At 46.0% G+C, this 13,041-nt stretch overlaps 1 protein-coding gene across 1 annotated transcript; it reads left to right on the forward strand.

The window, feature by feature from the left end:
- Positions 1-6,509: 6,509 nt before the first annotated feature.
- Positions 6,510-7,436, forward strand: LOC146853749 (olfactory receptor 11L1-like). The gene has a single exon (XM_085650861.1). It carries the CDS (start codon positions 6,510-6,512, stop codon positions 7,434-7,436), a length of 927 nt encoding a protein of 308 aa, XP_085506987.1.
- The last annotated feature ends 5,605 nt before the right edge of the window (positions 7,437-13,041 follow it).

Consider the following 13,041-nt stretch of genomic DNA (forward strand, 5'->3'; position numbering starts at 1 on the left):
GTCTGTCGAAATACCCCCCACCCGGCCACACCGCTCTTACCTGCATGGGACACAGCAGAAGTAGGCATGACCAGGCCAAGATATAGCTCCATTGTTTTGGATGTCCTGATTAAGCAGGTGCCTAGCCCCTCTGAATTGCATGCAAGGTGGAATATTTCAGGAGTTTTCATGTGCAGCAGAATGGTATAATGTAAGGGTATAATTGGGAGAGGCATCTGTATAGCACTACATAGTGTTACATGCCCACCTGCTGCCACATCTTCACATTGTATTGTATCTTTTTTCTAAGTGCTTTTCCTTCTTGATTTTATGATATTTCTTCAAGACTGATTTATCACTATCTTTGTCATATGTAGTTAGTAGATAACATATTTATAGACTCCAGTGCAATGCTTATTCATTTAACACACACACACGCACGCACACACACACCACACACACATACACACACACACAAACACACACTGGTTAAAGTTTTAGATAGACGTTGGAATGAGACACAAGCTAACATAAAAAAATGAAATACCCGATTATAGTTTAGTGAATTAAATACAACTATTGCCCCCATCATGCACTATTTATGAACTGAGTCATTGATGGCACTAAGATACTGTCTTTTACTACAATGCATTCTGATATGGACCATAACCTGGAGTGCTGTAAAGATTGACACAGCATATTGTCCATGTTGTGGCAATTCATTATATTCCCACCACATGCCCCTGTGTGTTGCACCTAGTCTAGGACACCCCCCGCGCCGCACGGCCACCAGCTGCTGCGTGTGCCTCCCCGCCTGCCTGCCTCTGAGCTCCGGCTGCCGCCGCGTGACCACGCCCCCTGCCTTCGAGCGGCGTGGTCTGTGCTCGCTTCCTGAATTGTACCGCTGTTTTGTGTAATTGTATCTTGCTGTATATTGTTATTTTGTCCCCCCCTGTTGCCTTTTTGCCGGATTTGTTCCTTGTCTGCCCCTGTCTCATCCCTCCCCGCTTCCCGCAACCGCCGCTAACCCCGCCCCTTTCTTCATTCTGTACCCTCCCCGCTCCCGCCTCCCAGCTGCTCCGCCCCCCTCGCACTTCGCCATATATGGCGACCGTGCGAACGCGCAGCGGTCACGCGCAGCGGTCACGCGCAGGGGGCGCGCCGATTGTGCGCCGAAGGCGCGCCAAAGGTAAGCCCGTCTGCACCCGTCCGCGCCTGGACCGTGCCCAGGGCTAGGACCCCTGGCCCTCGAGGACCCCGGTCCACCCGCCTGACGTACACCACCGCCACCCTCAACGAACTCAACACCGGCCGATTCCCAGGATGCCACCAAGCCACCCCGAGACGCACCCACGGACCCTTCAGCTGCCTCACCTGCAAGTTCACCTGCATCCGGACCTGCCCCACACCAGCGCCCGCCAAGCCGAACACCAGCAGCAACCACCTCAAGTGCATCCTGCTCAACACCCGCTCCATCCACAGACACGCCATCGAACTCTGGAACCTTCTCGACACCACAGCCCCTGACGTTACCTTCCTCACGGAGACCTGGATGAACGCCTCTTCAGCGCCCGACATCTCCATCGCCATCCCAGAGGGATACAAGATCACCCGGAGGGACCGCACCGCCAACCAGATGGGAGGAGGCATCGCCGTCATCCACAGGAACACCATCTGCATCACGACCAGCACCGACGACACCTTAACGTCCGCCGAACACCTGCACTTCCAGATACACACCGACCCGAAGACCACCCTCAGAGGCACCCTGATCTACCGACCCCCGGGACCACGCACACAATTCAGCGAGGACATCGCCGACTTCATCAACCCGCACGCTCTCCCCTCCACTGACTACATCCTCCTGGGGGACCTCAACTTCCACCTGAAGAACAACAACGACCGCAACACCACCACCCTGCTCGACAACCTCGCCAACCTCGGACTCAAGCAACTGGTGTCCACCCCCACCCACCTCGCCGGACACACACTCGACGCCATCTTCTCATCCAGCAAAGACATCGCCTTCAGCCACGCCACAGGACTCCACTGGACGGACCACAGCTGCGTCCACTTCACCTTCAAAAGAACGACGATCCACCACCACCAACGACAGGTTGCTCGTAGAAGCTGGAACAAGATCACAGCCGACCAGCTCGCCACTTCCCTGAGCCAGCACCCGCCTACCAGCTCAGCGAACCCCAGCCAGGCCGCCGACAACCTCACGAAACGGATCAGCAACTGCGCGGACGAACTCGCCCCTCTAAGGACCCCGCCCAGAAGACCCGCCAGCAAGAAAGCCCCATGGTTCACCGACGAACTCAAGAGCTCCAAGAAGATCTGCCGAGCCCTCGAGAAAGTCTGGAGAAGGGAACCAACACCAGACAACATGACCACCCTCAAGATTGCCACCCGGAAGCACCACCAACTGATCCGCGCCGCCAAGAAAACTGCATTCAAGGACCGGCTGGACAACAACGCACACAACTGCAAGGAACTCTTCAACATCGTGAAAGAGCTCTCCAACCCCAACGCCGGAAACAACGACATCACCCCATCGCAAGACCTCTGCAACTCCCTCGCCTCCTACTTCCACAACAAGATCGCGGACATACACAACAGCTTCAGCTGTCAACCGACGCACGCCACGACCACAGCAACGCCGCCCACCACCACCCTCCGCGCCTGGACTCCGATCAGCACCGAAGACACCGTCCGCATGATGAACTCCGTCCACTCCGGATCTCCGAACGACCCCTGCCCTCACCACGTTTTCAACAAGGCCGACGCTGTCATCGCACCCCACCTGCGGGACATTATAAACACATCCTTCGACACCGCCACCTTCCCTGAGAGCTGGAAGCACGCCGAACTCAGCGCTCTACTCAAGAAACCTACAGCGGACCCCACCGATCTCAAGAACTACCGCCCCATCTCGCTCCTCCCGTTTCCAGCCAAAGTCATCGAGAAGACCGTCAACAAACAGCTGGCCGCCTTCCTCGAGACGAATGGGTCCCTCGACCCCTCACAGTCTGGCTTCCGAGCCAACCACTGCACAGAGACCGCCCTCATCGCCGCCACCGACGACATCCGAGCCCTGATGGACAACGGAGAAACAGCGGCCCTCATCCTCCTAGACCTCTCCGCGGCTTTCGACACGGTCTGCCACCGCACCCTAGTGCAGCGCCTCAGCAACATCGGAATCCAGGAGAAGGCACTGGATTGGATCGTCTCCTTCCTCGACGGAAGAACACAGAGTGTCCGCCTACCACCGTACAAGTCAGAGGCCACCGAAGTCATCTGCGGCGTCCCTCAAGGATCCTCGCTGAGCCCCACCCTCTTCAACGTCTACATGAGCCCCCTCGCGGCCATCGCACGCCAACACAACCTCAACATAATCTCCTACGCCGACGACACCCAGCTGATCCTCTCCCTGACCAACGACCCCGCCGCCGCCAGAGCCAACCTGCACGATGGGATGAAAGATGTAGCCGAGTGGATGACGACCAGCCGCCTGAAACTGAACTCAGACAAGACGGAGGTCCTCATCCTGGGCTCCTCGCCCTCCGCATGGGACGACTCCTGGTGGCCCCCCGCCCTGGGCACCGCACCCAAACCGACGGACCACGCACGCAACCTGGGCTTCATCCTGGACTCCTCCCTCTCCATGACCAGACAAGTCAACGCCGTCTCCTCGTCGTGCTTCAACATCCTGCGCATGGATCCCCACGGAGACCAGGAAGACGGTCACCCAGGCCCTCGTCACCAGCCGACTGGACTACGGCAATGCCCTCTACGCCGGAACCACCGCCAAGCCCCAGCAGAGACTCCAGCGGATCCAGAACGCCTCAGCCAGACTCATCCTTGACATCCCACGTAACAGCCACATCTCCGGACATCTGAGAGACCTGCATTGGCTCCCCGTCAACAAAAGAATCACCTTCCGTCTCCTCACCCACGCACACAAAGCCCTTCACGATCAAGGCCCGAGCTACCTCAACAACCGAGTCAACTTCTAAGCTCCTAAACGCCACCTCCGATCAGCCAGCCACGCCCTCGCCACCGTCCCCCGCATCCGAAGAGCGACAATAGGAGGAAGGTCCTTCTCCTACCTGGCCGCCAAGACCTGGAACTCCCTCCCGACCGACCTGCGCTTGACCCAAGACCACCTCTCCTTCAGGAAGAAGCTCAAGACCTGGCTGTTCGAGCAGTAACGGCACCCCACCCCCCAAAGCGCCTTGAGACCCTACGGGTAAGTAGTGCGCTCTATAAATGTCTTTGATTGATTGATTGATTGATTGTGTTATGGTGTGCTCGTTTTAGTAAATAGTTCCCAGGACACATTGACCATGGCCCTGAGTCTTGTAATAGCTGTCACAAGATAATTTTTGTTATAGCCAGCCAATCACGATTGACTGAACCCCTTTATATTGGTCAATTAAAGGATACCTGGCATCAATGGTCCATTATTTGCCCCTTCATGCCTAAACTAAGCGCCTCTTTAAATACTGATTGCTTCAAAATGACAAAATTAATTTACACCAAATCACACAAAAAACACCTATGGGATAAGTTCTAACCTTTGCCAAATGTCATATAATTCCTTTCAGTCACATTTTTCTGGATCAGACAGTGAAGTTCCCTATGGGAATTAATCTTATAAATCACACTTTTGGTGGCCCCTGAAAGAAATTGGATTGTTTGGTGAGGGTGGGGGGTGCAACTCTACCCAAGCAACAGCCATCCATCTGTGTAACAAAGCTTTGCTGGGCTTTGCTTAGTTTTACATTGGTTCAAATGAAGCTGACAGCTGTGTGGTAAGGACGTATTGGGCTTTGTGTTGCTTCTTGTCACTTTGCGTTGGTTCTGACCTTAATGCCCCCTTCTAAGGGTCTAAAACTGGGGAGGCACCTAAAGGGGTTAGGATTCACAGCGGGTGCAAGGGTCAGGATGGTTGCCACCTTTTCTGTCCCTAAGGTTCTGACTAGCACATAAACCAACTAGCCCTTGCGGTCACTCTGGTGGTCCTGGGTTCAAGGTGTAGGTCCAGTCTTTTTTACTCATGCAGCAAAGAAGCATTGCAGCAGAGCAGTCCCTCTTGCAGTACAGCATCAGGGCAGTAGAGGAGTACTTCATCTAAGTGTTCCATAGGTCGAGAAGTGATATGAAGAGTGGGTCTGAGAGTTTCCTTTTCATACCTGGTGTTCAACTTGAAGTAGAAGACATTTCTAAAGGTTTTCATTTCAAGAAGTATGTGGAATTTCCTTCCTCTCAGCCCTGGCAAAGTCTGTCTGTTGGACAATAGGCTAGTGTGAAGTCCTTTGTGTGCATCAGGGCACAGCCTATTGAAGGGCAAGTGGGGCTGTGCACAGCTCCGTCCCCCATCATGCCTTGGATAGCCCAATCAGGCACACCTAATTGTGTAGCTGCCTGCGAGAAATATACACAGTCCCATGCCACTCATACCCAGTCATTTCCCCTAGGAGCAGACTGCAGGCACCAAACGGTAAGGGCAAAAGAGTTTTTCACTACCAAAACATGTGAACCTTAAAAGTACATGAACAAGTTTTTAATTACAATGCACCCTGCCCAAGGTGCTATTTAGGGTCTACTCTAGGGGTGACTTCTATGTGTTAAACATGGAAGGTTTAGGCCTGGTGAAAGGTTTATTTTGCTATGTCAAAATGGAAGTTTAAAATTGCACACAGGCTACAATGACATGTTTTAAAAGGCTACTTAAGTGGGTGGCACCCTCAATGCTAAAGGCCCATTAGCCACTTTTAATGTACAGGCACTGGGTAAATGTAGTACACATTACTAGGGATCTACATGTGAATTAAATGTGCCAATTGGGTGTAAGCCAACTCTACCATGTTTTAAGGAGAAAGCATAACAAAAAAAAATGAAACGCAGCTGGTGCTATGTAAAGCGCCCTGATACCCGATACAGGCTCAAGTTTGCGCTATGTAAAACTCTGTTTTAAAAAAAAAAGAGAACGAGCACTTTAGTACTGGTTAGCAGTGGTAAAGTGTGCACAGATGTAAAGACAGCAAACAAGGACATTTGAAGGCTAAATATTTTCAGCAAACCAATATTGATTGATCATTGAACTAGTGAAGCTTGTCACTTTCAGTCCATCACTTTGAATTTAGTATCACAGTCACATTACAGACTCATAGGGAAACGTCGGGTGGAACATATTCATGATATTAGAACAATTTATATAGTCGCTTTAAGATACATAAGAATTCCTCTATGTCTTTCCAAATTATTTTACACTTATACTCTAAAAAGTATTTATAATATAGCTCTAATAGTAGTCTACTGCATGCCATCTGAAAGGCGTTCATAATTCTCTTAAAGTATTAAGAGAATATAGGTGTCCCAAGATGGATAAAAGGACATATTAATTGTAATAGAATAGTCTGTGATTGTAAACAATCTGTTATCATCAGTGCAATATATAATTTCATTCTTTCACCTAGATAATTGGGATGAGACATGCAGGATGTCCAGAAAACAGCACCGGAATGCCAGTATTCCTGATCTTGGGATTTCAGACACTTCCTGTGCTGAATCCCCTGATCTTCCTGTTCTTCCTCATTGTTTACATGTTAACAGTAGTTGGGAATGTCTTGATCCTGGTCACAATAACAACTGACATGCGGCTTCAATCACCCATGTACTTCTTCTTGGCAAATTTGTCATCCCTGGAACTTTGGTATACCACGTCTATCTATCCGACCCTGCTGGGTGCACAAGTGGGAGAAGGCATTTGGATTGCTCGTCATGGATGCATCATTCAATTCAGTCTTTTTTGTTGGTTTACAGGATCTGAGTGTTTCCTCCTTACAGTGATGGCCTATGACAGATATGTGGCTATCTGCCAGCCTTTACACTACTCCACTCTAATGGACAAGCACCTTTGTGTTCAGCTAGCTACCAGCACATGGGTGATTGGTTTAATAATTTCAGTCATCAATAGCGTTTTCTTGTGTATGCTACAGTTTCCTGATCAGAATGAGGTGGACCACTTCTTCTGTGATTTGGCACCCCTTATCAAAGATGCTTGCTCAGATACAACCCAGGTAGAGTTGGAGGTGTTCCTCTTCTCCTTTGTTGTACTTTCAACACCATTCATTTTGGTCATTATCTCATATGTTTACATTATCTCAACCATCCTGAAGATCCCATCAACAAAAGGGAAACAACGAGCCTTCTCCACCTGCAGCTCACACCTCACCATTGTCATAGCTTACTTTGGCATCCTCATCCTTGTCTACATGGTACCATCAGCAAATCAGGCATTCAACCTGAACAAAGCCGTTTCACTTCTATACACTGTTGGAACACCATTGTTCAACCCCATAGTGTATTCTCTGCGGAACAAGGAGATCAGAGAGGCCTTGAAAAAGTCCTTGAGACATAATTTGTGCCAATCGTTTAATTCTTGTTGAAAATGTTTGAATGTGCCAAGATATAACTGCTTCAAGCAAAGGGTAATCTGTGGGCTTATACTAATAGTTCAATAACTGAGCTGTATGGTAAGCTGCAGGCCTATTTATTTTGTACATGTCTACTAGTGAGTTAGTACAGATAACTCAGACTGCAGCATCCATAAGGAGTGTAAATAATGCTGGAGCTGTGGTATTTCTGTTTTACTGTTCCATAGGTTACTCACATAAACTGTGATCCATCCGCAGTAACATTCTAATTCAACACATTTTGACTTCTACTTGTCAGAATATGTCTCTCATTATGTTTTTTTAAAAATATTTGTTCTTTAACCCTGCCTGTTGAAGTGAGACTTTGTGTGTACATTGCTGGCCTTGTCAATGCAGACACACAATTTTCCCAAATTAATCAATTGCTATGTAGAAACAGAAAAGGTTATGAGAGGCCTAGATAAGCAATACTAGGTTATGAACTTCTGATTTAGGGCTACTTCAATACCAAGTGCCTCTCCCTTCTTCACATTTGACTTTACTAATACCTCGAAGCTAAACATCTGTATGGAGTCTGTGCATTGCCTTTCAATAAAGAGAGAGAGAGGCCCCACGTGTCACAGGGACAGGGCGTAACCAATCCAGGGAAAGAAGTTCCCTTCGCACCCCAAGGTAAAAACCTGTCATCCAGTTATGACCAGGTGCTCAAGAGTTAATATTATTATATGTCTATACTTGTAATGCCACAAAACAGCCACTAGTAAATGATGAAAAACCGATATTCTTTTTTATTTAACATTTTTAAAAACATTTGAAAAAAAATGTCAAGTATGGTTCATCAATTTACTAATCAATAAAAAAACATACATCTTTAATCAATGTCATATAATACGCAGATGATAATTTCGGTACTAAAACAGGGGAAATTTAATTTTTTTAAATAAAGTTTCAGTACAAAATAATGCTATATATAAGTGTGTCTATTAAGCTGATCATTTTATTATCATTGATATTGCACAGTCGCAATAAGAAGTGTTCTCCAATTGGCTCACAAAGACTATGTTTTCATTTCTTATCACTTGTTTGTCTTTTTTGAACATGCCGTCACTGTTGTAGAATCTTCGGGGCATATCAACAACAACCGGCGATAATTATCTCTAAGCGCACTTAGCGCTAGGATAATTATCGCCGGCTAGCGTGAATTTTTATCGCTGAGATAGCGTGCGATTAGCAACGCTTATCTCAATAGCGATAAAAATCCTCACGCTAACAGGCTAACGTGAGATTATCGCTGGAAACCCTGCGATAATCTCACGTTACCTTGTTGATAGGGACAGGCAAACTTAGCCATGATATCCTCCTTCCATAGGATATCATGGCTAAGTCAGAAAAATACCAGACGTAAAAAAGCAGCGTTAACCGCGGTTAGCGCTGCTTTTTTTGTCTCTAACAGGGTTAGCGACATTCTTGATAATAGGAGAAATGTCGCTTAGCGACATTTCTCCTATTATTTTACTCTGAAACGCCCCCTTTGCATCTCATTAGAGATGCAAAGGGAAGAGTAGAGTAAAAGGGTGCTAACATGCAAATTTGCATGTTAGCACCCTGTTGTTGATAGGGCGCTAGTTTTATCTCTCCTTTTTTGGCTTTTAAAGCCAAAAAAGCAGAGATAAAGCCCTTGTTGATATGCCCCTTGGTCTCTTAAATGAATGGTTGATTAACTTCTTGGGATAACCTCTATCTTTCAGGTTTTTTTTCAGAGCCTCAGAGTGTTTATAGAAGTCATCTAAAGTTGTGCATTTCCTCCACAACCAAAGGAATTGTCCAAACGGTATATTTTCTTTTTGGGACTTTGGATGGAAACTGAAATTGTGTAATAGGGTCTTATCTGTTGGTTTCGTGTATAATTCTACTGTGAGAATGCCACAATTATTTTCTATCATAATGTCCAGAAAATTAACCGCATTTTTACTCCATTGTGCTTTAAACTTTAGGTTAGGGTCACCCAGATTTAACCACTCCAAGATTAATAGATACCAGATGCAGGACGTATGCATGCAGTAGCGGCATGAATCTGCTGTGATTTTAAGCAAATATGAAATATTTTTGATATAATTTCAATACTCCGGGGAGATTGTTGGTCCTGCAAATTGGAGTGTTTTGAACATCCACGGATGAGGAGGGATACTATAAACAAACTCTATCAGAAAGGCTAATATACGACTCAATAGGTATGGCTGTTTTTATTTTATTTATCACTGTTTTGCTCTCACAGCAGGAACCTCTGAATGAGCTTTATTGTTCAATTCACTAATGATGCATTTTGGAGGGCATGATAATTAAATTCCCCCTTACTTATACAAGCTCACAAGCAGTTGTTTTCAAATGTTACCTTAGTCCCTATAAGAAAAGGTTGTGAAATAACCACTTATCCCTTCATTTCTTGGACATTATTAAGCAGAACATGTTTTGATATTGACTTACTGGGGCATTGAGGCATTTTAATGGATTGGAGAATACATTTCCCCCGCTAGGACTTTATATGTACTCTTAGGATGTCCACTATAGTTATGTGGGTGAGTCAAAAACTAAGTGACCTTCTCAAATAAACCACCATAATGTATGACAGTTAAAATAGTTGATTGAATGAGTAGTCTTAACAACACCTTTGGGTTGGTTAGTAAGTACAAAGTGGGGGACACCAGTGCTGTGTGAGTTTTACACTAACGGACAAGCATGCTGGAGAGAGTTGTTTGTCCTGATTATTAGTACTAACAATATGCTATACATTGTAATGCCACAATATACCATGTTGAGGATAGGAAACCATATATTTGTTTTATAATTTTCGCAAGTGTGGTAAATATTTAAATTACCTGTACTATTTTTTATGCGGTAAAGTCTAGTAAGAATAACTCAGTCAAAATAAGAGGCAGAATCCGTGGTATTAGAGGTTCTGAAAAGGGCTTTATTCCTTACAAAGGAATTATAGTTCGAACTAGGCAATCTTATTCCATCACCACGAAGGTTCAGGAAGGGATAGGCAATACATTATTGACAAGTAACAATATATATATGAAAAGCATTGCATTAAGACAGATGCAGGAGGCGTAACAGCTGATAATACAGATAAGAATACACATACGTAACGAAAATAGGCGTAAATACAGGCGTATACTAGAAACGTCATTTAAAATGATGTCACAAGTGGGTGGATCCATAAGAGAATCCTGCAGTGTCAGCAGAAATATTTGGCAGAGATGCGCGCGCAGCCGCATGACGTTTGATTGACGTGTGATTGACGTGCAACTAGAGGGTGAAGGGGAATTGACATTTAGCTCTACATATGGAGACAGAAGTCTGGGGGGTCAGGTCAACCTAATCCCAAATCGTATCTAATATCTTTGTTTAAGGAACTGTTTTATCCAAAAGGAAAGGTCTCTCGGACGGAATCTATTCTATACTGACTGTTAGTGCATGTACAAGCGTCTATGTGTCTACATGAGATGCGAGGGGGCAGGAATCTTCCATGGTAACAGGGGCTATGAATTATTTGCATAAAGACAGCGAGGCCGAGCCCTTTGCTCGGTAGCTGGAAGGATGTTTACCTAAACTATTAGACAGGAATGCATTGGATGAGGAGCGGAGCAGATAACTTGAAGGCTGAATACAGTTTTTGGCAGGCAACAGGCCGCGTCAGGCACCGTTAGCCGCGCAGGGAGTAGGACAAAGTTCATGGACACGGATGCAGGTCCAGGCTGGAGCATTTCAGAGGCAGAAGCAGGAAAAGGCTTGATGACAGAATTCAGGGCCTACTCGCCTGAACTGTAAAACGTGAAAAGTGAACCATATAAAGTCGGTGGCCAATCATACTTAGGAATGGACTATTTGACCCATTCATGGCGGATCTGAAAGAGGACATGTTGGCGTTGGACGCACATGTATTTGCGTCTTCATAGCTGGAACTGGAGGGAACATACATGTACTTGTAGCATGTACATGGAGTCGTTGGGGTCTAAGATAGGGGACATAACTGATCATAAAATTCATATTTCCTCATTCCCTCCTTGTCCCCTACGGACCCTTATGAAATATCCATTTTCATCAATCCATCAATCTGTTCATATAGCATCATTTGTTCTTCTTTCTTCTTCCGGGATCTCGAATAAAAATTTGAAGGCGGGATACACGATGTGGCACACAGACCACAAATCGCTGGCCCACATTGTAGACACAAGCAGCAACTGAATAGTATGAGAAAGCCAATACCTAGGAAGGATAGGATCCTCCATCCCCAGGCTGACAACACGCTCCAGAACCAACCGGACCAAGTCCAGGTGCCTGGATTCTGGTGTATCTGGCTTACGATTTTATGAAGTCGAGTTATGGCTTTATATACTGACGGCGCGTTTTCTGGTATGAAAACACAGCAACTTGATCCGATGACCCTACAAGCTCCGCCCCTATCGGCCAGAATGACGTCAAGGACAAGACGATTTTGAAGAACAACAATCCGCATCGCAGACTGCTCCTCTGTTAAGTTGCCTAAGGCGGAAGTAGTTTCATTCACTACTGCTTCAAGGGTTCTAGTTAATCTACGTATCAGCTTACTATTAGTGACTGTACCTATGTAGGGAAAGAAACCTTTATTGAAATCTGTATATTGCTCCCATGCTGTTTCAGTGTAGTCGACAATCGGAAGATCTCTCTGCTGTCTATTGTGTACTAAATGGGTATTCCTATGGTAATCAGGCGGGGCTAGGAAAACAGGTGGCAGAAGGAATGCAATGTAAAAGGTACCATCCCAATCTAGGGGTAGGCGTATGTATGCGGTGTGACCACAGATGAAGTAGGAGTGACGAGAAGCTCTAAATGTAGATTTGCCTTTATCACTGAATTCTATTACAGTGGTACATTTACTATGGCCCATGTGTATTGAACCATTCTTTCTTACACATAATTCGCCTCTAACTGGAAATACTGACATAGCGGGCAAGATTGGTGTAGCTTCGGATTCAACATTCAGGATCATGAGATTAAGTGTAAAGTTACCTAATCCATATTCTTCATTTTCTAGATCAGTTCCTGTTCTTTTGGGAAATCCCTCCTTGTTAGGGTAGCAGACTTTAAGTAAAACTAGGTTCAGGTTTCCCCAAACCCAGTTGTCTTGATAAACTACTGAATTTGAATCTAGGGAATTAATCAAACTAAACCATGCTCCACAGGAGCCATTGTGTGTGAACGGATACGGAAAGAGGGGCAGAACTCCCTTGTATTTCTGATAGGGAGGGAGTCGGCCACATATCCAACAATTTGTAGCATTGCTGGTCTGATGAGAATGATGTAACATACTAATGAATGTGTTGTTGCGCAGCGCAAATCTATAGGATAACTCATGCGGGGGTAATTCGCTAAAAGAATGTTCGGCAGTAGCATTGAAAGCACGCTTGGAGATAGGGTAATACATGTGTAATAATATACTGGAAATAATAATCAGAAGACTTAGAAAAAACATAATTAACAATGTCACTATGCAGTGACTACGAAGTGATTTACAGTACGCATGTTTGTTGAGCTGTTTCTGTCTATTTCTCTCTCTATTTCGGTCTAGAGGATA

The sequence above is a fragment of the Triturus cristatus genome, chromosome 4_1, assembly GCF_964204655.1.
Source record: "Triturus cristatus chromosome 4_1, aTriCri1.1, whole genome shotgun sequence".
In the NCBI taxonomy this organism is placed as follows: domain Eukaryota; kingdom Metazoa; phylum Chordata; class Amphibia; order Caudata; family Salamandridae; genus Triturus; species Triturus cristatus.

Bases quoted from the DNA above. Each gene is read 5' to 3' on its own strand.
- LOC146853749 (XM_085650861.1), top strand. From the start codon at position 6,510: ATGCCAGTATTCCTGATCTTGGGATTTCAGACACTTCCTGTGCTGAAT.